This window comes from Electrona antarctica (genome assembly GCF_951216825.1).
Source record: "Electrona antarctica genome assembly, chromosome: 12".
NCBI classification, from domain to species: Eukaryota; Metazoa; Chordata; class Actinopteri; order Myctophiformes; family Myctophidae; genus Electrona; species Electrona antarctica.
Genome location: NC_136793.1, coordinates 9365559 through 9391580, shown reverse-complemented (window position 1 = coordinate 9391580; position 26022 = coordinate 9365559). Strand labels below are relative to the sequence as shown.

General features: G+C 46.6%; 1 protein-coding gene across 2 annotated transcripts in view; it reads right to left on the bottom strand.

Moving 5' to 3' along the window:
- The window catches only part of dis3l (DIS3 like exosome 3'-5' exoribonuclease), a 49279-nt gene that overhangs the window by 19000 nt on the left and 4257 nt on the right, over positions 1-26022 (bottom strand). Inside the window, exons 3-18 of one of the 2 annotated variants that reach the window (XR_013791302.1) lie at positions 25733-25861; positions 22117-22252; positions 21005-21172; positions 20471-20549; positions 18323-18502; positions 17534-17703; positions 16824-16985; positions 16085-16335; positions 15292-15384; positions 13515-13809; positions 12597-12832; positions 11438-11592; positions 8653-8840; positions 5852-5997; positions 2947-3118; positions 235-1307 (exon numbers count right to left, since the gene is read on the bottom strand). Coding sequence is in view for 1 of the 2 variants with exons in the window: in XM_079516776.1 (XP_079372902.1) it covers positions 990-1307; positions 2947-3118; positions 5852-5997; positions 8653-8840; positions 11438-11592; positions 12597-12832; positions 13515-13809; positions 15292-15384; positions 16085-16335; positions 16824-16985; positions 17534-17703; positions 18323-18502; positions 20471-20549; positions 21005-21172; positions 22117-22252; positions 25733-25861 (2878 nt within the window). In the remaining variant the exon portion in view is untranslated. Of the gene's footprint in view, positions 1-70; positions 1308-2946; positions 3119-5851; positions 5998-8652; positions 8841-11437; positions 11593-12596; positions 12833-13514; positions 13810-15291; positions 15385-16084; positions 16336-16823; positions 16986-17533; positions 17704-18322; positions 18503-20470; positions 20550-21004; positions 21173-22116; positions 22253-25732; positions 25862-26022 lie in introns of those variants that run through there. The other variant, XM_079516776.1, reaches the window with a different exon arrangement.

Sequence of the window (26022 nt, the reverse complement as noted above, 5' to 3'; positions counted from 1 at the left end):
GATGGATGGATGGAACTTTAATGTAAAAATCGATTGTAGGCCACACATTCACTGATTGAGATGCTAGGTTACAGACTACAGAAGTGCATCCTATTACAATAAATCATTGCTTCCAGCAACTTATTCATTCGACTCACTGTCTCACTTCCACCCCAACAGTCACTGCTGGTGCATCTATACAGTACAGATAAAACAAATCACATTTGAATCATGCGCTACCTCACATAAACTCACATTGCACAGGTAAGTAAGTCGCCAGCATCCTCTTATCCTGGCCTGGGATTCTGACGTGTTGGGACTTGGTTTACAAGATGTTTCACGGGGGAGTGTCAACCATCTCCATCTCTGACACAGTGGCAAGGGTCACGCGTGCAAGACGGTTCATATTCAGAAGAACAGAAACAAAATGGACGTCAGTTGCTGAGATGGTCTGGAAGGATTTCACTTTGATTACATCAAACTAAAGGCTTAAAAGGTACTCGTGTTTACCCACGTTTCATGACAAAAAATAGGGACAGCAGGGTTAATGTGGCTGAAGAAACTCGGCCAAACTTTAATTCAGAATAACAAATTAGCTGCCAGATAGGCATGTTAAACAATGATTAAAAACAAGTATGCTTGTCTGCTCGTCAGAGGTCAATAAATCATGTGAAGAGGACATGTATTGAGTGCTGGTATTTTCATTCTATCATGTATCATGGAGCCTTGCACCTGTAGAAGCATTGCTTCTCTAACCTGGAGTGTTGCGGGTTGTCTGCTTCGGCAGTACTCTGTCTAATTTCCACACAAAAGGTTCAGTACTGTCCACAATCAACCAGAAACTGTGTTGGAAAAAACTTCAAGTGCTGTTTCGTCCGTTTCTGTATATTATCCCACTACCACGATACAGTGCATACAGTGTAATATATGATAGAAGCATATATTACACCACCCTGAGGTCAAAGAGGTACACAGGACTAAAGAGTTCTGATCCGCATCGGGAAAACAAACTATCTGGTCGTACAGATGGACAGGTCCGTCAAGGCCAGCTCCCTCGCTTCCTCCAGGAGGGAGTAGAGGTTGGGGACTTTGCTCTGGCGGAACTCCCTCTCCTCCTTGGAGAGTTTGGGGCCACGGGCGGCCTTCTCCTGGGCCTGCTGGGACGCCTCCTCTGCCTGGCGGACCACCTCCTGGACCAGGCTGGGACGGCACCCTTGGGTCTGGGTGCTCTGGGGGCCGGCGGCGGGGCTCCGGTGGGGCTTGTTGCTGATCATCTCCATGTGGAGGCTGTCCGAGTGGCAGCGCGATGGCTCCACGGAGATGCGCACCTGTAGAGGACAGCGCTCTTATTACCACCAACGAGGAGCTGTGTAATTTACCGTAACTAAAGTAGCAGATGTACACAAAGTTACAATACAAGGCCAAAGTCTCACTCTAATCCGTGTGTTTGTTGTATGAATGCTGGCAAAATAACCCAGTTAAAGAAAAACAGCCTGTGACATCAGTCTATGACATATCTATGACGTAGGACTGTGTGAACACAAACATTGGCTGATCACCCCATAGCTATGATTTGATTGGCTGAGCAAAGTATATATTGAGGATAAAAGTGAGGGCAGAAAAGTGAAGACGAAAAAAGTGATTGGCCGGAATGACATTGGTGATGATTTGATTGGCTGAGCACGAAATGTGATGTATGATGATGATGATGAGAGCGCCCCTCACTTCACACAAGTGTATACAGCTTTTGTGCCCACACGTCTCTTTTGTGCCCACACGTCTCAATATTTGCCATTGGCAATGAAAGGAGAAATTAGGGCATATGTACCTCAAATATGACGTCAATTTGTGGCAACACAAACATTAAATGCCATCGACAATGAAGGGAAAATTTTATTCATATGGAGACGAGCAAATCGGTTAAAAATCGGTTAAAAAAATGCCTACAACTGGCTTTGTTAGTTTGTCTGTCTGTCTGTTCGTACCAAAAAATGAGCATGGTTGCTATGGTCACCCAGTTCACACGGGTGTGATTTCATTACGTCAGACATTACGTCAGACCACAGCTGATTCGGGTGTGATTTTTTATGTTTTTAACATTGGGGAAACAGTAGCCTCAGAAAACCCAGACGTTTTTATTTCCAGGGAGAAAAAATAAATCTGGGGCCGAGTCCACTTCAATACGGCATACAGTAACACAAACGTCGATCACTCTCTGCTGATTTCTGATCGCCTGCACCTTTGTTAAATTGACACACACACACGCACACACGTACACACACACACACACACACTCCTCTCTCTCTCTCTCTCTGTCGCTCTAATTAATTCGTCTCATGTCGTGCAGCTGCGCCTAGTTTCTCCCGGCGGATCCTGCCAGGAGCTAACCTGACTCCGCCAGATGGGGCAGCAGAGAGTACACTGGGTTCCCCCCTCCTGCTCCCATCTGGGAACTCTCAGGCAGACTTGATGCCCGGCCACAAAACGGCCTGGCCAATCAGCAGCAGCTATCCCGCCTCTAGCTGCTGCTGATTGGCCAGCCGGGAGCTGCCTATGCCATAGAAAGCATAGATGGGTTCCAGTCTAGGGAAACAGTGACTTACAGCAGTGGTTCCCAAAGTGGGGTCCGGGGACCCCTAGGGGTCCTTGAGGGAGTTCCAGGGGGTCCCCAGCTAAATGATATTGGAACAAAATTGGACCCTTATGGGACTGTAACTCAGAGAGTGTACAAATGGAATGGACCCGCTCTCAGAGTTAAATTAAGTATGATTTTACATGTGTTGGTGTACCAGAGATAGAAATGCCATTAATGGAGGGCCTAATTCAGGTCAAACCGGGGGCCCTAGAACCGTAAAAATCTTCTCTCATGGGGGTCCTGGGCATGTATTTTCAAATGGGGGTCCTAGGGCTAATGAGTATCATTTTGGGGGTCCTTGACATGAAAACGTTGGGGAAACAGTGACTTACAGTGATGTGATGAAACAGGCTGAAGGTGGAGCTGCCAGAGCTGCTGCTGGTGCTGATGTGGTCTGGATGTCTCTGGATGGAGCCACTCTGCCACTCACAGCTGCCGTCCGCGTTCACACTCAGCACCTGACCCTCACGGTTCCTCATGTACACCGCCCCCTTCAGGCCATACCTGGTGGTGAAGGACGAGGTCAACGTTAGGGAGTGCCAGCCACACTGATGCCTATAATTCATACATGGGCAACTGTGGGGCGGCTGTGGCTCAGGAGGTAGAGGCTAGAGCAGGTCGTCCAATGATCCCTGGGTCGGCGGTTCGAATCCCGGCTCCTCCTGTCCACATGTCGAAGTGTCCTTGGGCAAGACACTGAACCCTACATTGCCTCCAATGAGTTGGTCGGTGTGAGCGTGCCACCATTGGTGTGTGTGAATGTGGGAAGTGAGGACACTGGTGTCGACTGTTCGCCGCTTCACCTCCCAACGTATGAATGAATGAACCATTGTAAAGCGCTTTGAGCACTTGGAAAAGCGCTATAAAAATGCAATTCATTATTAACTGGCGGCCGGGGGGCCACATGCGGCCCCCACCATCACGTATTGTGGCCCTCAGGTTAATATCCAAACATCGATATATTATTGATTTCAGCTAATTACTAGTATTAAAATGATATTGTCTTTTAACTAACTAACTAACTAACCAACTAACTAACTATAAGTTAACTATAACTATAACTAAATGCATTTGAAATTAAATAAAAATGTTACTTTTCAGGATTCCAATTAAAAAATAGCAAGATTATTCAGGAATTCAATTCAAATATAGCAAAAATAGCAGATCAACAAGCTCAAAACACGTCGCACTGCGACGCGTTTTGAGCTTGTAGATCGGTTATTTTTGCAACGACAGTAATATGCAATGTGGCCCTCTGCAGTGAGTGTAGATTGTCAAAGTTGCCCACCCCTATTTCCCAGTTGCGTGACTGTGTCGCTTGCTGAGAAGAACAGATCTTCTTTTTTTATCATGATGTAATGCATTGGTTCTCAAAGTGGGGTTCGGGGACCCCTAGGGGTACTTGAGGAAGTTCCAGGGGGGCCCCGGCTAAATTAGAGATAGTTAGGAACCAAATGGACCCTTATGGGTCTGTAACTCAAGAGTGTACAAATGGAACCAAAATGGACCCTTGTGGGTCTGTAACTCTGAGAGTGTACAAATGGACCCGTTGGGGTCCATTTGGTTCCAATTGTACACTCTTAAGAGTTAAATTAAGTGATTTTACAATATAAATTGGGGTCTCAGAGATAGAAATGCCATTAAATGGGGGTCCGTAGCCTAATGCATGTCAAACTGGGGGTGCTTGAAATTAAAATGGTTGAGAATCACTGCTAGAGCCGTAAAAAAAAAAAGAAATCTTACGGGGGTCCCTGGCACATCTTTTCAAATGGGGTCTGTGGGCTACTAAGTGTCAATTTGCGGGGTCCTTGACGTGAAAAGGTTTGAGAACCACTGGTGTAATGGATGCAGAATAATTAAAGGTGAATTGTTCACAGTCTTGACTCTTAACCCATTTTGACCTGAGGACGATTCTACAAATGCTTTCTAAATCAGAGAGTTTTCTGAAAAACCTCATGTTTCTATGTCAGTGGTTCTCAAAGTTTTTCATGTCAAGGACCCCCAGAATGATCTGCATTTGGCCCCGGACCCCCATCTGAAAATATGTTGTTTCAGGGACCTCCCAGAAGCAAATATTTGAGTTAAAAACCGTTCGCTGGGAAATAATATATATTCAAAGATTTGTGTCACATTTTCGCAATTTTTCAAAAATAGCAGACCTACAAGCTCATAGCGCGGCACTCGGTGCCGCGCTATGAGCTTGTAGAACTGCTATTTTTCAATAGCTAAAGTATAACATAATGCTTAAAACACCAAAAAGGGGTTCCCACCCAAAATGGGTCAAAGACCAGCAGAATAATTCAAGGTGTATTGTTCACAGTCTTACTGAGGGACAAAGACCAGCAGAATAATTCAAGGTGTATTGTTCACAGTCTTACTGAGGGACAAAGACCAGCAGAATAATTCAAGGTGTAATATTGTTCACAGTCTTACTGAGGGACAAAGACCAGCAGAATAATTCAAGGTGTATTGTTCACAGTCTTACTGTGGGACAAAGACCAGCAGAATAATTCAAGGTGTAATATTGTTCACAGTCTTACTGAGGGACAAAGACCAGCAGAATAATTCAAGGTGTATTGTTCACAGTCTTACTGAGGGACAAAGACCAGCAGAATAATTCAAGGTGTATTGTTCACAGTCTTACTGAGGGACAAAGACCAGCAGAATAATTCAAGGTGTATTGTTCACAGTCTTACTGAGAGACAAAGACCAGCAGAATAATTCAAGGTGTAATATTGTTCACAGTCTTACTGAGGGACAAAGACCAGCAGAATAATTCAAGGTGTATTGTTCACAGTCTTACTGTGGGACAAAGACCAGCAGAATAATTCAAGGTGTAATATTGTTCACAGTCTTACTGAGGGACAAAGACCAGCAGAATAATTCAAGGTGTATTGTTCACAGTCTTACTGTGGGACAAAGACCAGCAGAATAATTCAAGGTGTAATATTGTTCACAGTCTTACTGTGGGACAAAGACCAGCAGAATAATTCAAGGTGTAATATTGTTCACAGTCTTACTGAGGGACAAAGACCAGCAGAATAATTCAAGGTGTATTGTTCACAGTCTTACTGAGGGACAAAGACCAGCAGAATAATTCAAGGTGTAATATTGTTCACAGTCTTACTGAGGGACAAAGACCAGCAGAATAATTCAAGGTGTAATATTGTTCACAGTCTTACTGAGGGACAAAGACCAGCAGAATAATTCAAGGTGTAATATTGTTCACAGTCTTACTGAGGGACAAAGACCAGCACGCCGTTGGCTCGTATGGCATAGATGACGGCGTCGGCCACGCAGTCCTGGTGCTCCTGGGGGTCTTTATCTTTAAAGTAGAGACACTGGAACAGCTCCGTAGACAACTTCTGGGCCTGCTGCGCCGCCTGCACAAATCAAACATGAGCACGAACAGTTAAAAGACAACAGGCTAAACAAAATCTATTATTTAAAGGACCTATAACATAAAATTCAACTTTTTCAATTTCTTTTGTGTTTTTGGGGCTCCCATATGTGTTTTCTATCCCCACAAATAACCAATTTTGAACAATTAGGCTTTCATATCATATTGGTGTTTTAATGGAAATTGCTCTCAGGAACAGCTCAACTGATTTTGGCTTCATCGTGATGTCATCAATGTATAATTGATTGAAAGGAATGTATAATTCTTCCTCTTCTTCAGTCTTCAGTTCCAAATTTGCATTTCCACTTTGTTTACAATGTCCACCATTGTTGATTTTCCAAGCTGGCATGGAATGGAAACAAGCCTGGTTTTATCTAGCATCAGTATTATAATGACTCAAATATTAAATAATCTGCATATCAGCACCCCCACCACCTCAGGACATTGTGGTACTGCAGCTAAAACTGCTTTCAAAGTCCAGAAAGAAATGACAAGGCCTGGTTATATCAGAGTGGTGATTGAAGCTCAAACCATTAGAAATAAGTTTGAGGGACATAGACAATATGATATTAAATATTAAAAGCAGTTTTAAAATGCATGTTATTTGCGCTTTAAAACCAACAAAACATTTGGCTACAGGCCAAATGTGTATCGACCTGTATCTTATGGGAAAGTATTCAATCGATTTCATTCACATATATATATTTTCTCTCGCAGCCTTTATAATTAAATAAAAAAAAACTATTCTCCTGATATGTGTTGTATCTGTCTTTCTGTTTTATTATTTTATCATTACCTACTTTTAATCTGTGCATTTCTCTGGATTCATGTCCAGTGGCATCATGTCATGCTACAGTAAAACTGATAAAACGGTCTGGCTGCATCCATTTTTATAGACCAATCAATCATATTAATGCACATGGGCACTGAGTACCGGCATAGGATTTTGTGTGTGTGTGTGTGTGTGTGTGTGTGTGTGTGTGTGTGTGTGTGCGTGCGTGCGTGCGTGCGTGCGTGCGTGCGTTCATTTTCAGCAACACCCTGCACACACAGAAACACACAGACAGCCCTACACATTAAAACCTGGGAGCTGACCAGTATAACCACAGTCTGAGTGGTGGAGGGTTGGGGGTTGAGTGGTGGTGGGTTGGGGGTTGAGTGGTGGTGGGTTGGGGGTTGAGTGGTGGTGGGTTGGGGGTTGAGTGGTGGAGGGTTGGGGGTTGAGTGGTGGTGGGTTGGGGGTTGAGTGGTGGTGGGTTGGGGGTTGAGTGGTGGAGGGTTGGGGGTTGAGTGGTGGAGGGTTGGGGGTTGAGTGGTGGAGGGTTGGGGGTTGAGTGGTGGTGGGTTGGGGGTTGAGTGGTGGTGGGTTGGGGGTTGAGTGGTGGTGGGTTGGGGGTTGAGTGGTGGTGGGTTGGGGGTTGAGTGGTGGAGGGATGGGGGTTGAGTGGTGGAGGGTTGGGGGTTGAGTGGTGGTGGGTTGGGGGTTGAGTGGTGGAGGGTTGGGGGTTGAGTGGTGGTGGGTTGGGGGTTGAGTGGTGGTGGGTTGGGGGTTGAGTGGTGGTGGGTTGGGGGTTGAGTGGTGGAGGGTTGGGGGTTGAGTGGTGGAGGGTTGGGGGTTGAGTGGTGGAGGGTTGGGGGTTGAGTGGTGGTGGGTTGGGGGTTGAGTGGTGGTGGGTTGGGGGTTGAGTGGTGGAGGGTTGGGGGTTGAGTGGTGGAGGGATGGGGGTTGAGTGGTGGAGGGTTGGGGGTTGAGTGGTGGAGGGTTGGGGGTTGAGTGGTGGTGGGTTGGGGGTTGAGTGGTGGAGGGTTGGGGGTTGAGTGGTGGAGGGTTGGGGGTTGAGTGGTGGTGGGTTGGGGGTTGAGTGGTGGTGGGTTGGGGGTTGAGTGGTGGAGGGATGGGGGTTGAGTGGTGGAGGGTTGGGGGTTGAGTGGTGGAGGGTTGGGGGTTGAGTGGTGGTGGGTTGGGGGTTGAGTGGTGGAGGGTTGGGGGTTGAGTGGTGGAGGGTTGGGGGTTGAGTGGTGGAGGGTTGGGGGTTGAGTGGTGGTGGGTTGGGGGTTGAGTGGTGGAGGGTTGGGGGTTGAGTGGTGGAGGGTTGGGGGTTGAGTGGTGGAGGGTTGGGGGTTGAGTGGTGGAGGGTTGGGGGTTGAGTGGTGGAGGGTTGGGGGTTGAGTGGTGGAGGGTTGGGGGTTGAGTGGTGGAGGGTTGGGGGTTGAGTGGTGGAGGGTTGGGGGTTGAGTGGTGGAGGGATGGGGGTTGAGTGGTGGAGGGTTGGGGGTTGAGTGGTGGTGGGTTGGGGGTTGAGTGGTGGAGGGTTGGGGGTTGAGTGGTGGAGGGTTGGGGGTTGAGTGGTGGTGGGTTGGGGGTTGAGTGGTGGAGGGTTGGGGGTTGAGTGGTGGAGGGTTGGGGGTTGAGTGGTGGTGGGTTGGGGGTTGAGTGGTGCCATTCACTTCTCCACCCAGATTTTTCCCCGCTGGTCCGTGAAATCGAACGTTTTTAGATTTTGTTTTTTTGTTTGCTTGTTTTTTCCCCCATTTGACCAAATGTTATGAACTTGTCCTATAGTTGAAGTATAATTAAGCAAATGTTGGAGGTAAAAATCCTTAAAAATAGCCCAGCCTATAAGTAAATATTGCTGACCCTGTTTTTGCAGTTGATGTGCTGCGACATTTCTTCCAGCTCTTTGTTCAGCACAGACGCCTTGTTGGGCCCCTTGGGGACCTGGCCTTTCTCCAGGCTGATGGCTGCAGTGAGGAGGCGGTGGACCACTATGTCTGCATAGCGACGGATAGGTGAGGTGAAGTGTGTGTAGCGGTCTAGAGCCAAGCCTGAGACAGACAGAGGGGAGATGGAGAGAGAGAGGTTCAGGTAAAACAAAACTACTTTAAAGTCATCTATGAACCACTTAAACCCTATATACTTAGCTGAAGAGGTCTATAAGAGGGCCCCTCCTTTTTGAGTGGTGCAACCACTCCTATACGGAGCTATGTGTGTCTCTGGGTGGCTGTGTCCCTGGCTGTGTCCGAGCACGAAAATAGCGGCTGTGTCCCTGGCTGTGTCCGAGCACGAAAATAGCGGCTGTGTCCCTGGCTGTGTCCGAGCACGAAAATAGCGGCTGTGTCCCTGGCTGTGTCCGAGCACGAAAATAGCGGCTGTGTCCCTGGCTGTGTCCGAGCACGGAAATAGCGGCTGTGTCCCTGGCTGTGTCCGAGCACGAAAATAGCGGCTGTGTCCCTGGCTGTGTTCGAGCACGAAAATAGCGGCTGTGTCCCTGGCTGTGTCCGAGCACGGAAATAGCGGCTGTGTCCCTGGCTGTGTCCGAGCACGAAAATAGCGGCTGTGTCCCTGGCTGTGTCCGAGCACGAAAATAGCGGCTGTGTCCCTGGCTGTGTCCGAGCACGAAAATAGCGGCTGTGTCCCTGGCTGTGTTCGAGCACGAAAATAGCGGCTGTGTCCCTGGCTGTGTCCGAGCACGAAAATAGCGGCTGTGTCCCTGGCTGTGTCCGAGCACGAAAATAGCGGCTGTGTCCCTGGCTGTGTCCGAGCACGAAAATAGCGGCTGTGTCCCTGGCTGTGTCCGAGCACGAAAATAGCGGCTGTGTCCCTGGCTGTGTCCGAGCACGAAAATAGCGGCTGTGTCCCTGGCTGTGTCCGAGCACGAAAATAGCGTTTGGTTGGTTTTCACAACCAAGTGTCACTGTTGCGCAGCCTAATACACACACAAATATTAACTGTACATAATGATTTCGGGTGTGACAGTACAGTACAGTGACAGTACAGTACAGTAGAGGGACCCCCCACACGGTAACTCTGTCATTTCTCAACCGTTTCAGACGCGGGGCGGCTCGCCGGTACCAGGCCGGCACCCTGGGCGCGTTCCTGTGGGTCTGGAAGTTCCGGAGACACCCCGGGGACCCCCACACTGAGTTGCACCACTCAGTTCACTCGGGTGTGATTTTCCCCTCTACAGTAAATCTCTAAACCGAAAATACTTGTCAATACAGCTCACAATATGTCAAATGGCGACGGAATGCAACACATTGTGAGTTTACGATGAATATTTATCCCCAGAATAGGAGGGAGAGCGAGTGCATTTCCCGGCAGCGGCGTCAGCCGCGGAGTCTCCGCCAATTGCTAATACACCCGCGTCAGTGTTTCTCGGCCAGTCCGACACCCTACCCCAAACCCTAACCCTAACCTCACAGGGAAGAGACGGCTGATTTATAACCGCATGTCTCGGCATTTGCGGCGTTGGCCGCCAAAACGGACCGACACTGCCGCAGAACGGAAATAAACAATAAACAATGTCACAGAGCGGCACTCGGTGCCGCACTATGAGCTTGTTGTAGATCTGCTATTTTTCAACAGTTAAAGTTTAAAAATAAAGGTTAAAGTGGCTAAAAGCTATAAGGCGACACAGACGCGTCCTCAGGTCTAAATGGGTTTAAAACGCAGGTATGCAGTGTGGACTAGGTCAGGGGTTCTCAACGTTTTTGGCCGGGGACCCCCGGAAATGCTTTGGCAATGTCTCGGGACCCCCGCCCCGCCCCCTCCCGACCCCCAATATAAATTGACTGATACAATAACCTTAAACCATTTTGGGCGGGAACCCCTTTTGGTGTTTTAAGCATTGTTATAATTTAGCTATTGAAAAATAGCAGATCTACAAGCTCGTAGCGCGCCACCGAGTGGCGCGCTACGAGCTTGTAGGTCTGCTATTTTTGAAAAATCGTGAAATTTTTTTTTTTTTTGGAAAATAATTTGGGGACCCCCTAAAATAATTTGGCGACCCCCCCGAGGGGTCGCGACCCACGGGTTGAGAACCCCTGGACTAGGTAGTACCGTAGTGGTAGTACTGATCTTGGATCAGGTATGCAGTGTGGACTAGGTAGTACCGTAGTGGTAGTACTGATCTTGGATCAGGTATACAGTGTGGACTAGGTAGTACCGTAGTGGTAGTACTGATCTTGGATCAGGTATACAGTGTGGACTAGGTAGTACCGTAGTGGTAGTACTGATCTTGGATCAGGTATGCAGTGTGGACTAGGTAGTACCGTAGTGGTAGTACTGATCTTGGATCAGGTATGCAGTGTGGACTAGGTAGTACCGTAGTGGTAGTACTGATCTAGGATCAGGTATGCAGTGTGGACTAGGTGGTACCGTAGTGGTAGTACTGATCTAGGATCAGGTATACAGTGTGGACTAGGTAGTACCGTAGTGGTAGTACTGATCTTGGATCAGGTATGCAGTGTGGACTAGGTAGTACCGTAGTGGTAGTACTGATCTTGGATCAGGTATGCAGTGTGGACTAGGTAGTACCGTAGTGGTAGTACTGATCTTGGATCAGGTATGCAGTGTGGACTAGGTAGTACCGTAGTGGTAGTACTGATCTTGGATCAGGTATGCAGTGTGGACTAGGTAGTACCATAGTGGTAGTACTGATCTTGAGAGCAGGATCCAGTGGAGAAGTACAGAGCATTGGACATGGCCTGGGTGGCCATCAGTCTGAGCATCCTGTTCACCAGAGGGTCCTGGGGGTCCGTGGCGCGGTCCAGAGAGTCCGCCAGAGCTTTGTTGGACCTGGTGGGAAAACACAAGACGTTTTCAATGAACCTTTCAACTGAACCTCTCACCCAATCCATGGAATGAACTTTCCCCATTGCAATCAGAACCTCTCCCAATCTCCCGCCGTAGTCTGAAAACCCACCTCTTCGGCCTCCATCTTAGCCCGTAGCACTTGCCCTAGCCTCGACAACCTTACAGGCGTATGCAAAAGTTGAACTTATGTAATTTAGATAGCATTGTAAATGCATGTAGACATAGCACTCATATTACTCTTAACGACACTCCTATGAAACAGGTTGATGACTACAAGTAGCTGGGTTCATATATATCTTCTTCCCCAAAGGACTTTCAATCTAGGAATGGTATGGCCTGGTCAGCCTGCAATGACATGCATAAGATCTGGTCATCACAGCTTAGTATAATGTTCTAACTAAACTAAATATTTAGGACGATCATCAAGCTTATTCTACTATACTGTATGGCTCCGAGACATGGACACTTCCAAAGAAATTAGAGAAACGGTTGGATGGCACTTACACCCGCCTTCTAATGAGAGCGCAAAATCTCTCTTGGAAGAGCCACCCATCGACTAATCTAATATACGGCAACCTTTCCCGTGTTTCTTCACTAGTCCGATCCAGAGGATCGGACTAGTGCTCTGGATTAGCGTGTCTGCTTATTGCTAAATGCCTATATTGTAAATTGTATCTTTAAGGGAGATAGATGCCAGCCACCCGTGTGTATATGTATGTCCAAAATTCATTCCGGACGCTTGTATCAGAAACCTTGGCTGGATTCATACTTTTAGCTGAAACACCCTCAGCCTAGTCACTGCTTAACAAAATATAAAAATACACAATTATTCTGTTCAACTTTTTTTCTTCTTGACCTAGTGAAATGAAAAATACGTTTTTCACACTTTTAGACCATATGAGCTTGTAGATCTGCTATTTTTCAGTAGCTAAAGTATAACATAATGCTTAAAACACCAAAAGGGTGAATGTGTTAATGGGAGTCACCTGGTATCGATGGCGTAGCCCATGGCCTTGGCGCTGTCGACCAGCTGACCGAAGAACTCCTGACGCGGCGGCGGGTGGTGACGCAGCAGGGCGTGCTGAGGAAAGCTCTCCTGGATCTTGCGCGCCACCCAGTGGTTGGCGTGGATCATGCACTCGGCCACGGTCTCGTGGACCTCGAGCGGCTGGCGAGGGACGAGCGCCGTGATGTTCTTCTCCTCGTCCAGCTGAGCGCGCACCTGAGCAGGGACGCATTTAGAAATGTTCATGATCAGGGCGGTGATACTACTGGTCCTTGAGGTGGGGGTTCCAGGTGGTACTGGTGGTCCCCAGATAAATGATGGAGAGGTTGGTAACCAAATGGACCCATATAGAGCTTTAGCTCTTGAGAGTAAAATATGAAACCAAATCCACTTGGGTTAAATCTTACGCTCAACCAATTGTGGACAAAATCATGTCCAACGATACCATTTTCAAAGTCTTGGGTCTGAGAGGCTAAATGTCATCAGATGGTGGTCCATGGTAATGGACCTTGATATGAAAAAGTATGATTTACTGATTTACTGATTTAACTGATTGTAATAAATACAATTAATAAAATCCTGATTTAATCAAAACAATAGATTTGGGGAGCAGTTTTGTTTGTTCTTTTCATTTCTTAAAAAGAAAAAGAAAAGAGTTTGTTGAGCTATTGTTGAGAAATTAACTATTAACATCCCTAACTACTTGTGAAACATTTTGAAAGTATAAAGTTATTAAATATGCCCACGATCACAATTCAATCGTTAATCGCAATTATTTGTGTGGCAATTAATCGTCAAGTAAAATGTCCTAATCGTGATTCGTGACAGCTCAGCTCTAGCTCAGCTCACTTCCAAAACGCTGTCCAAACAAAGCACTTCTCGTGCGGCTGAATCCTACCTCCACCCCCTCCAGCTCCAGCGCGCCTCCTTTGTCCCTCTGCGCACGCAGCTGCCTGGCTATGTGCGTGAGCGTCTCCAGCGCCTGGACGAGCTGGGCGAGCTTGGCGTCCCTGGCGTCGGCGGGGAGCGGGGCCAGCTCGGGCACCTCCTCCTGCGCCTGCCGCCCGTCCAGCAGGGCCTGGGCCAGCTCGTACTGCAGCTTGTAGGAGGAGCGGATCAGGGTGCGGCCGTACCACACGCGGCTCACCTCCACGGTCTGAGCGTCCAGCTCCCACAGCACACTCATGGCATACCTATTATTTGATTGATTGAACATTTTTATTTCCACAGTATGTAGAATGGGTACATTTCAGACAAAAGTCAATACACAAAGTGTTACTTTGAGGACTTGTTTACATCAGGGTCCTCCATGTTCAAAAGAAAATTTAAAGATAGGGAATCATCATATAAAGGAAGTTAAAAAGAATGGGAAAAACATGTACTGTATGGGGAAAAAAGGGGTGTCTTTTTTTTATTTATTTTTTTACAGGGGCCAGTTTCAAATTTCAGTCGCCCGTAGAGCGGTTTTGAAGGAGTCAAGGGATTCACATTTCTTAATGGCTGTTGGTAGGGCTGCTGCCATCGAAATCAAAACACAGGTATTGCACCAACAAAAGAACGTCGGAAACGAACGAAACCAACAGCCAGGAGGTTGTGACAGAGAAACATACACGTTCCTAGCGAAATAAAATGAAAAAAATCATAGGGTAAAAAAAAAGGGGGGGGGGGGGACAGATGCACAACGGAGAAGGCTTGTTTCACCTGGCTGTTAATGACATGCGTGTCATTCTTGTTTGCTTTTCATAAATGAATGCACTGTTTATACTTCGTTTTATGAGCAAAGATAGTCGCTCTACAAGCTCAAAACCCGTAGACTGGCTAATTCTTTTATGTTCACCTATAATGCCAGGCCCAACACAGGGATGCCAGGTTGAAGGCTGTCTGTGGGCTTTTATGAATATTTAACCAATAAAAAGTATGAACAACTGGCTTGTGACTGAATAATAACCTACGGTTTTGGACACACAACAAGGTTTCTGCCCTACAGTGACGACATGCATCCATATCTGCAAACACACACTAAAATTCGAAGATATAGTCAACCTAAACACTGCAATAGTCATGAACAAAATAAATAAAAAAAATACTACCATTATCCATACAGGAGCTGTTTGAAATGAGAGAATCCCAGTACAACCTCAGGGGGACATGTGTATTAAAACAAAAAGGGGCAAGGACCAACACAAATGGTAGATGTATATCCAAAATAGGGGTTGACTTGTGGAATAGCCTGGATAATGAACTAAAGCTATCACTTATCAAATTTAAAAAGCTATTTAAAAGTAGAGTATTAAATAGATATAAAACATTATCATAAGATCATTATTACTATTATTATTATTATTATCATAAGATCATTATTAACACTATTAAACATTAACATAAGATTATTATCATAAGTCTAAAATGACTAAGTTCTAAAAAATGCCTTATTTATTTCTGTTTCCTTTGTATTATGTTTCTTTTCTTTGTATACATTTTGTATTTTGTTTCTTTTCTTAAAGGCTAGGCAAAATAAGCTCCGGCTTCAGCCTAGACCTTTTCGGTGCTACCCCTTTGTAAAAAACTTAAATGCAAATGATGAAACTTAACATGTAAATGTAAAGCACCGAAATAAACTATTCATTCATGCATCCATCCATATGCGGCCCAGACCCAAACACCGTGGCACTGACCTGTCCACTCCTCCAAGCAGAGAGCAGAGGTCTGCGCTGAGGACGCCCGGCAACATGTCATACCTGCGGTCTGCCAGGTAGTACGTAGTAGCCCTGGGGAAACACAGGACGGAAAGTACACCATTAAGCCAGGAGGCTTAGCCACTCACCTGCATCCGTGTCACCTTATAGCTTTTTAACCACTTTAACCATTATTATATGCTTTAGCTGTTGAAAGATTAGTGTCCGCAACACCCCCGCCCGACAAAGTACGACTTACGGCCGGGCTCCACCGGGCGCGTCAGTGTCGCGTCTCCGACACCGTCAGGGAATGTTCCCTTTTTAATCAATGAAGGGTGGCTCCACTGCCCGCGTTGCGTTGCGTTGACGCGACGCGTGCATTAAAATTGAACCGGTGCGTTTTTTGACGCACGCCACGGAGACGCAACGCGTCCGGTGGAGCCCTGGCGTTAGGCTTTGCATTCATCCGTCCGTCTAGGCCTGCAAAAATACATTTTAGTCGTAAAAAATCAACTGTAGATTTAAACGACGACTAAAACTAGACAAACACTAAAACATTTCATATGATATGACTGAAACATGACAAAAACTAGATCAAATTTGACTCAAAAAGACTATGGCTAAAACCCAATCAAAAGTTTACAATTTACAATTTTACAATTTAGGCATTTAGCAGACGCTCTTAATCCAGAGCGATTTACATTAAGCAATAACAAAAAAGCATGGCATACATCACATATATAAAAAGTTTGCCGTCAAAACCAACACGATACGTCTATCCAATCCGTCTTGCCTGGCTCGCGCCTCCAGGTCGGTGAGCGATCCCTCTGCGACGAAGTGAGTGACGTCGGCGATGTGAACGCCCAGCTCCAGGCGCCGGCCTCCGGGCAGCATGCGCACCGACAGGGCGTCGTCCACGTCCTCGCAGCCCGCCGGGTCGATGCTGAACACCAGGTGTGTGCTGCGCAGGTCCAGCCTCTCCGACGCCTGGCCGGGGTCCACAGTCCACGGGCTCTCTGCCGAGGTCACTGGCATCTCTCTCAGCTAAACACACGACGAGACACAGACAGAAATAAACATGAGTCAACATGCACGCACGCACGCACGCACGCGTGTGGGGGTTCACATTCAGTAGATCCTGTGATATTTTGTGGCCAGATGTAATTTTGTGGGGTCTAGTAGGACTATAGTAAATAATTTAAAAAAAAATCGCTATAACATTTTGTAAAAAAAATACAGATTTAAGGTCCCCACACACTGAGCGCGTTCTTCGGATTTCTAGCTGCGTTTCTCCATCGGTTTTCCGGAAAACGCGTCCAGTGTGCAACCACCTTTAGCCCCATGTTCGAATGTCCCTGCCCCCCTGAAGAAATAGCTAAAAATCGCTAAAACGACAGGAAGCAGCAAATGAAAAAAACGTAACACTCATCTTTGACTTTCTCTAACATACAAACACAAATACAAATAGGGCCCCTTGAGTTTAATGTACAGTTATTTGGACATGGTTGTAAAAGCAAGACAAAGAATCAGACCTGGGCCTCTGAGAAGGGAGGCACGTGAATGCAGTTCTCCACCAGGATGGTCTGGACCTGGGTCTCCAGCTCTCCCGCCCGCCCCAGCACGCGCACACTGTGGCCGTTGGGGTAGAGCGAGGTGCTCTCCCACGAGTCCATGCGCACCACCACTCTGTGGTCCTATACACAGAGACAGGAAGGCAGCAGTGTTGTGTTTTGTGGTTTTTTTGTAAAGATATTTTTTGCAGTGGTTTTCAAACAGTGTCCAACCAAATGGACCCTTATAGATCTTGAACTCTTGAGAGCGTAAAATGAAACCAAATGGACCCGTACGGGTCCATTTGGTTTCATTTTACGCTCTCAAGAGTCACATTATTGTTAAACATCTGCATTACTTAGTTTACAATAAGCCCACACAATTAGAGAATGTAGAAGAATTGTTATTTCCATCCAACATTTTCCTCCTAATGGTACCAACATCAATACAGCAAAGCTTGTAGATATTTTCAGCAAGTGTAAAATCAGTCATTACGACGGCATCAAGGCCCGCCAAAACACATGTTAGTCGACTAAATCAACTGTACATTTAGTCGACTAAAATCTTATGATATTTAGTCAACTAAAACTAGACTAACACTAAAACATTCCAGGTGGCTAAAACTAAATGGCAAAATTAATCAAGAGACTAAAACTGAAATCTGCTGTCAAAATCAACAGTAGGATCTGACCTGCAGGGCCTCGGCCTGCTGAGTGCTGATCCTGATCTTGGGAATGCGTTGGTCCCAGGGGATGACCAGGACGCGCTGGGAGCTCCTGCTCTGCGACTGGGTCTCCTCCCTGGGGGGGAACGTCACCACGTAGTCCCTCCAGTTCCTCTGCAGTATCCCCACCACGCGGCCTGCAGCCAGGAACGCACGCTGTGTCACCGTATAGCCTTTAACCCACTTTAACTCATTGTTTTTATACTTTAGCTGTTGAAAAATAGCAGATCTACAAGCCCGTAGCGCCCCCCCCCCCCCCCCCACAGATCTACAAGCCCGTAGCGCCCTCTGGTGGACTGCCATGTGTCTCACCTGTGGGTATGGGCTGGCTCTGGTGGACTTCCATGTGTCTCACCTGTGGTCATGGGCTGGCTCTGCTGGACTGTTGCATGTGTCTCACCTGTGGCCATGGGCTGGCTCTGGTGGACTGTTGCATGTGTCTCACATGTGGGCATGGGCTGGCTCTGCTGGACTGTTGCATGTGTCTCACCTGTGGCCATGGGCTGGCTCTGGTGGACTGTTGCATGTGTCTCACATGTGGGCATGGGCTGGCTCTGCTGGACTGTTGCATGTGTCTCACATGTGGGCATGGGCTGGCTCTGGTGGACTTCCATGTGTCTCACCTGTGGGTTTGGGCTGGCTCTGGTGGACTGTTGCATGTGTCTCACCTGTGGGCATGGGCTGGCTCTGGTGGACTGTTGCATGTGTCTCACCTGTGGGCATGGGCTGGCTCTGGTGGACTGCCATGTGTCTCACCTGTGGGCATGGGCTGGCTCTGGGCGTCCTCTCCGGTCTTCTCGTCCCCCGTGCCCGCCGTCAGGGACGTAGCCTTTCCCCTCCACTCACTCTTGGGCAGCAGCTCCACGACGATGGTGTCGCCGTGCACGGCCCGGTTCCGATTCTTACTGCCACTCACCAACACGTCGCTGTTCAAATCTGACACACATACACAGAGAGGACGACAGGGGAGGGAGGGGGGGCATACAGTTGGAGGCCATCGATATTGTCCTTTTCTTTTTGCTGAGGTTTGCGTGATCTGCGCAAAAGGACAGTTAACCCATTTTGGGCGGGAACCCCTTTTGGTGTTTTAAACATTATGTTATAATTTAGCTATTGAAAAATAGCAGATCTACAAGCTCATAGCGCGCCACCGAGTGGCGCGCTACGAGCTTGTAGGTCTGCTATTTTTGAAAAATCGTGAAAATATTTATTTCAGAAAACTGGAGGATTTAGAAGGATTTTTTTAAATTTTGAGGTCAGGCCTAAATGGGTCAAATGATAAGGGACAATATCGGTGGCACCCAACTGTATGACAAACAGAAAGGAGGAGGTCTTTCCTTCTCCCGATTTCTCTTGAAACTGCACTGCGGACCGAGTAGTAGTAGTAGTAGTAGTAGTAGTAGTAGTAGTAGTAGTAGTAGTACACTCAACGCCCGAGTGTGCAAAATGTAACCAAATAGACCCTTATGGGTGCAAAAAGGACTCTTGCATGTGCAAATTGGACCCCTATGCTCATTTGAACACTCTCAGGCCCCTTTTCCACCGGTTGGAAGCCGGTTTAGTTCTTTTTGGTTTAGTCCATGAGCCAGACCTCCAATTTTGGAACTTTAATTATGAATTGAGTGGGCAAAACCATACCTATATTAAATTGTTTATAGGATCAATATAAGTAAATTAATATATGATAACCCTTCCACAGTAGTAGCTTTTTCATATTTTTTTGCATATTTCACCCCTCACTTCACACGGGTGTGATTTTTTAATTTGTAATACAATAAATCATTGTCTTTGTGTAAGTAATCAACTGGGGAAGTTTCATGGTGATAACAATTTAATATAGGTATGGTTTTGCTCACTCAACTCATAATTAACGTTCCAATTTTGGAGCTCTGGCTCATGGACTAAGATCCAAAAAGGACTGAACCGGTTCCCAACCGGTGGAAAAGGACTGAACCGGTTCCCAGCCGGTGGAAACCGGTTCCCAACCGGTGGAAAAGGAGCCTCAGTGTTGAAAAACAGTGGATTGTAGAGTGTAGGATCTGCTCTCTGTGTGATGAAGAATGGAATTGGCTGCTCTATCTGTGGTCCGTGAAAGATGCCTAATCCAGTGGTTCCCAAAGTGGGGTCCGGGGACCACCAGGGGTCCTTGAGGGAGTTCCAGGGGGTCCCCAGCTAAATGATAGTTTGGAACCAAATGGACCCTTATGGGTCTGTTGTACATGGGTCCCCAGCTAAATGATAGTTTGGAACCAAATGGACCCTTATGAATCTGTGTACAAATTTGGTTCCATTTGTACACTCTCAGAGTTAAATTTAATTGTTTTTACAATATAAATTGGGGGTCCCAGAGATAGAAATGCCATTAAATGGGGGTCCGTAGACTAATGCATGTCAAACTGGGGGTCCTTGAAATTAAAGGGGTTGAGAATCACTGCTAGAGCCGTAATAATCTTCTCTTATGGGGGTCCCTGGTATATGTCTTCAAATGGGGGTCCGCGGGGCTAATTAGTGTCAATTTGGGGGTCCTTGACATGAAAACGTTTGGGAACCACTGGCCTAGTACAGGGGTTCTCAACGTTTTTGGCCGGGGACCCCCGAAAATGCTTTGGCAATGTCTCGGGACCCCCGCCCCGCCCCCTCCCGACCCCCAATATAAATTGACTGCTACAATAACCTTAAACCATTTTGGGCGGGAACCCCTTTTGGTGTTTTAAGCATTGTTATAATTTAGCTATTGAAAAATAGCAGATCTACAAGCTCGTAGCGCGCCACCGAGTGGCGCGCTACGAGCTTGTAGGTCTGCTATTTTTGAAAAACCGTAAAAAAAAATAACAAATAAAATAATTTGGGGACCCTCCAAAATAATTTGGCGACTGGAACCCTCCATTCTGACAAAGGCCTCACCTGTGTTCTTGTTACTGGAACCCTCCATTCTGACAAAGGCCTCATGCTGGGATCGATGCTTGTTGACATTCAGAGTGCCCTGCAAAAATAAATTACGTACTGTAAATTAAAGAATACATTAAAAAAAAAAAGAAGTGTGTATGTACTTTGCGCCCCCTAGCCGGATTATGCTGTAATCTAACCCCAGTCTCCACAGCTGTGGGCAGGAACTTTACAATTTGGAGGTCCTTGACATGAACACGTTTGACAATCACTGGGTTGTACCATCTGTGTGGTCCTCACAAATGTAGTGATACGTGTGTGTGTGTGTGTTCACGCACGCACGCACGCGCACGCGCACACGCACATGCACACACACACACACACACACACACACACACACACACACACACACACACACACACACACACACACACACACACACACACACACACACACACACACACACACACACACACACACACACACACACACACACACACACACACACACACACACACACACACACACACACACACACACACACACACACACCTGAATGTATCGTCCAGACTTAATTCCAGCCTCCAGGATGTCAGCAGGCAGGTGCTCTGCATACTCCCTCTCTGTGCCCTCGCTCTCCTTCTCCTGCAAGGCCTGGGTGATGGAACAGTACAGCTCCTGTGCTGCCTGCAGCTCTGGCCAGAAGTTCTTCAGGTAATCCTGACAACATTGGAAAAGGAAAACTTGACTTATAGGCCAACATTGTTTCAATGGTCATTGTTTGGCAAAACAAATGGAACCTTACTGGTCCATGAAAGGGTTTATATATATCCAGAGTTTACGAGAGATGTGCTTGGACAAAAGCGTCAAAAAAATGATTCACCAACTAACTATAGTCTTGGTCAACCAAGACCAAAACGATCGATTAACCCATTGAGACCCGCTGAGACCAGAGTCTACAAAATGTCTTCTAAATCATGACAGTTTTCTGAAAAACCTTATGTTTCAGTGAGTGGTTCTCAAACCGTTTCATGTCAAGGACCTACAGAATTATCTGTATTTGGCCACGGACCCCCATCCAAAAATATGTTGTTCTAGGAACCCCAGAAGCAAATATTTGAGTTAAAAACGTTCACTGTGAAATAATATGTATTCAAAGATTTGCACCCGTTTTCACGATTTTAAAAAAAATAGCAAATCCACAGGTGGTTCAAAGCTATAAGGCGACACAGATGCGTCCTCAGGTCTACATGGGTTCATCCACTATGACGGGCCATACACAGTATGGACGACGGACAGTACATATTCATTGATTGATTGATTGATTGATTGATTGATTGATAATTGTATTAGACAAAAAAATGCAAACAGTACAGGGTACAGTCAAGCACAGCATTGGTCCAAAAGGACAGCACCGAAGAATTGGGGTCCCATGCATTCATTCACAATGACAACAGTGACAACAAACAATACGTTAAATGTACAGGTTGGAATAGAAATACACTAATAAACATAAAGGGGGGGAGGGGGGAGCCAATCACCTTCTCTCCCTTTGACCTGATGACAGTGACAGGTGAGTTTTCAGACCCTTTTTAAAGGAAACCAGTGATCTGCTTGTTTTGAGGGAAGGGGGCGGGGCATTCCACACATATACAGTGCGTTACCTGAACGGAGATGACATAAACTCCAGAGCTCAGGCTGCTATACTGAGCCACAGCATCCTTGTCCTCTGTCAACATCACCACGGGCTTAAGACCTGCCAGATGGTTGTGGTACCACACTGCTGCGTTGTACACGCACCTATGGCCATGCAAAGACACACACACACACACACACACACACACACACACACACACACACACACACACACACACACACACACACACACACACACACACACACACACACACACACACACACACACACACACACACACACACACACACACACACACACACACACACACACACACACACACACACACACACACACACACTCTATTTGACTCGTCAAACCTTTCTGTGAAAGCCTGTCTTAAGAATTCTGTAAACATTTAATAATATTCCTTATAAAAGTTTCTGTTGAGTATTTTTAATAGCTCTTTCTCCATGTAGCAGTATTCTATGAGTGTCCCCCAGAGAAAGTGACCTTTGCATCTGTAGTGAGACCTCACTCACATGATTATTTACATCCTTTGTTTGCTCAGCTTTGATTAGCATTGTCCTGAGACAGCCTAGTGACTGTTTCTTCAGCTCTTTATCTGACCTAATCAATCAACAGACCCTCATGTGACATGATGCAACGTTACGGGATGCACACGCAGATTAGACAAGGTGCTGCCACACTTATAAAAGAGCCGCGCACGTCTTAAGCTGTGCGCAGCTTATTTTCCGAGTTTTTAGACAGCTGGTGGATGGAAAAGAAGCTCCACCTCCGCAGACGACTTGCGCGACGGCCAGATTCCCGGAAACGTTCTCCTCCGCGCAAGTCGTCCGCGGAGGTGGAGCTTCTTTTCCATCCACCAGCTGTCTAAAAACTCGGAAAATAAGCTGCGCACAGCTTAAAACGTGCGTGGCTGTCGACCGTTTTGCGCTTAGGTGTGGAAACAGTGACACACCAACGGACCGACATGCGGAAACAACGGTCGAACATACGCTGCTCCCGTGCTTGCGGTTAGCGTTAGAGCTAGGTTGAACATACGCTGCTCCCGTGCTTGCGGTTAGCGTTAGAGCTAGGTTGAACATACGCTGCTCCCGTGCTTGCGGTTAGAGTTAGAGGTAGGTTGAACATACGCTGCTCCCGTGCTTGCGGTTAGCGTTAGAGCTAGGTTGAACATACGCTGCTCCCGTGCAACTCAACTCAAACTTTATTTATATAGCACGTATCACAACGACCAATGGTCGACCAAAGTGCTGTACAGATTACAAAAATCACACCCGTGTGAACTGAGTGGTGCAACTCCCCCCCCCCCCCCCCCTCTCTCTCTCTCATTAGCAGGTAGCAGTGCAGCACTATCTCTCTCTCTCTGTTTCTGGCACAACAGTGCCACTTTTGGTACTCATTGGTACTCGTGCTCATAGTGACATAGTTGGTTAGGTGAACACATAGGTGAACACGGACATTGCTGTTCCTTGGAGTTGTTTGTACCACTCAAAAAAGGAAAGACAGAACAGTACATGCGAACATAACAAAAGTGCATGGCAACAATATGGAGGAACAGGAAGACAAAATAAGAATAAATAGAGCTATAGACATTATAACATTTACATAATCAGGCATTGTCGAAGGCCACAGAGGAAAAGTGAGTCTTCAATAGGAACTTAAAAACCTCTAATGAGGTAGCAGAGCGAATGTGGAGGGGTAGGCTGTTCCAGAGTCTAGGGCACCTCTCGTCTTGTATTCTGTTTTGGGGTCGGTCAGCAGTAGCTTGTCAGCTAACCTGAGGGGTCTGAGCGGAACACACGCGGGTCAATGAGTTCAGACAGGTACAGGGTCTAATGACAGTCGGACCAATAGTATGTCTAAACTAAAGCCTGTTCCGTATTGCAACATATCCGTGTCCCATCAGCCTGAGTTGCAGCTTTGGGCATGTATAAAAACTGTGAACCTCAGTTGCTCATTGAGCCAGACCGGGACTTCTCATTGCATTTCTCTGCTCCATTGAATTGTAAGTCTGACTTCTATTTTGGTACCAAAATGTAATGACTTGTGCATTTAAACTCTGAACTTTTGTCTCTGCCTCATTTTGTCTGTTTATTCTGACCAAGCCCATTCAGATTTCCATCACAAGCCTTACCCAAGGTGTATTTATAATTAGCCTTACCCAAGGTGTACAGTATTTATAATTCAGGGTTCATTTTATTCTTTCTTTATTCATTATTCGGATCCCCATTAGCTTCTGCTGCTGCGGTCGCTAGTCTTCCTGGGGAAGACTTTGAAATGCTGAGTTTAGTCGCAGAATCCCAGTGCAATTCAAATTGCTGTATTAATAACCTATAATACAAGAAAACGAACCACTTGTGGCTTTTATTTCTAAGCCAAAAACTTTGAAGGACCTCATCACCACAAGCAATGACTGTCAATACACTGACTGAGAAGGCTAGGGATGTGCATGTCTAACCACATTTTAATTAGAAACATCCACTGCTCTGGCGACTTTTCCTTGATTGTTGAATGAAGAGGGCTACTATATTTCCACACTCACTCACACCACAATGCACAATGCATACAGTACAATTGGTCAGAAACCTTTTACCTCTCCGTATTTTACCAAATTACTAATCAAAAATCAAATCCTCTACTAATCAAATGATTCCCGAGCGCGGCACGGCTGCAGCTCACCGCTCCTTGGCTGCGGCTCACCGCTCCAAGAGATGGGTCAAATGCGGAGGATAAATTCCACTGCGGTAACATGTGTGACAAATCGTACGACTTTGACTTTGACTTTTAACTTTGTTCCTAATTGATGCCCCACTTTGACATAATTCTATGTCACACAAAAGTGGCAAAAATAGCCGATCTACAAGATCAAAGCACGTCTTGAGCTGGTAGATCTGCTAGTTTTTTCAATTGGAATCCTGAATAGTTTTTTTTGCTATTTTTGAATTGGAAACCTGAACCGTATATACTAGTATTCCGTATACCAACCTGCGGGCCGGTGCATTAAGTCAGGGGTTCTCAACCCGTGGGTCGCGACCCCTCGGGGGGTCGTGACATTTTTATTTTCACGATTTTTCAAAAATAGCAGACTTACAAGCTCGTAGCACGCCACTCGGTGGCGCGCTATGAGCTTGTAGATCTGCTATTTTTCAATAGCTAAATTATAACAATGCTTAAAACACCAAAAGGGGTTCCCGCCCAAAATGGTTTAAGGTTATTGTAGCAGTCAATTTATATTGGGGGTCGGGAGGGGGCGGGGCGGGGGTCCCGAGACATTGCCAAAGCATTTCCGGGGGTCCCCGGCCAAAAACGTTGAGAACCCCTGCATTAAGTGAAGGTGGGGGCCGCTTGGACACTGACCTGGTCTGGTCTGACATAGAGAGAGGACACTGGGGGAGCATTGAGCACTGGACCTGGTCTGGTCTGACATAGAGAGAGGACACTGGGGGAGCATTGAGCACTGACCTGGTCTGGTCTGACATAGAGAGAGGACACTGGGGAAGCATTGAGCACTGACCTGGTCTGGTCTGACATAGAGAGAGGACACTGGGGGAGCATTGGGCACTGACCTGGTCTGGTCTGACATAGAGAGAGGACACTGGGGAAGCATTGAGCACTGACCTGGTCTGCCACTTGTCCTGGCTCTCCCCTTTCTCTCTGGGACAATACGAGTACTCCTGGAACTCGTTGGCAAAGAGCACACAGTCGTGACGAGGGTCCTTCAGGAGGCCACGCAGACGGTTGTACTGCCTGCTCAGAATTGAGACACAGGATAAAAATATAGTCAGCACCAGCAAGTCATTTTTATTTATTTTTACCTTTTTTTTTTTAATTATAGAAAAGAATTGTAATTTCTTTGTATATTTCAGTTATTTCTCATATCTGCCCTGTGCATTTTTGAGTGGTGTAAA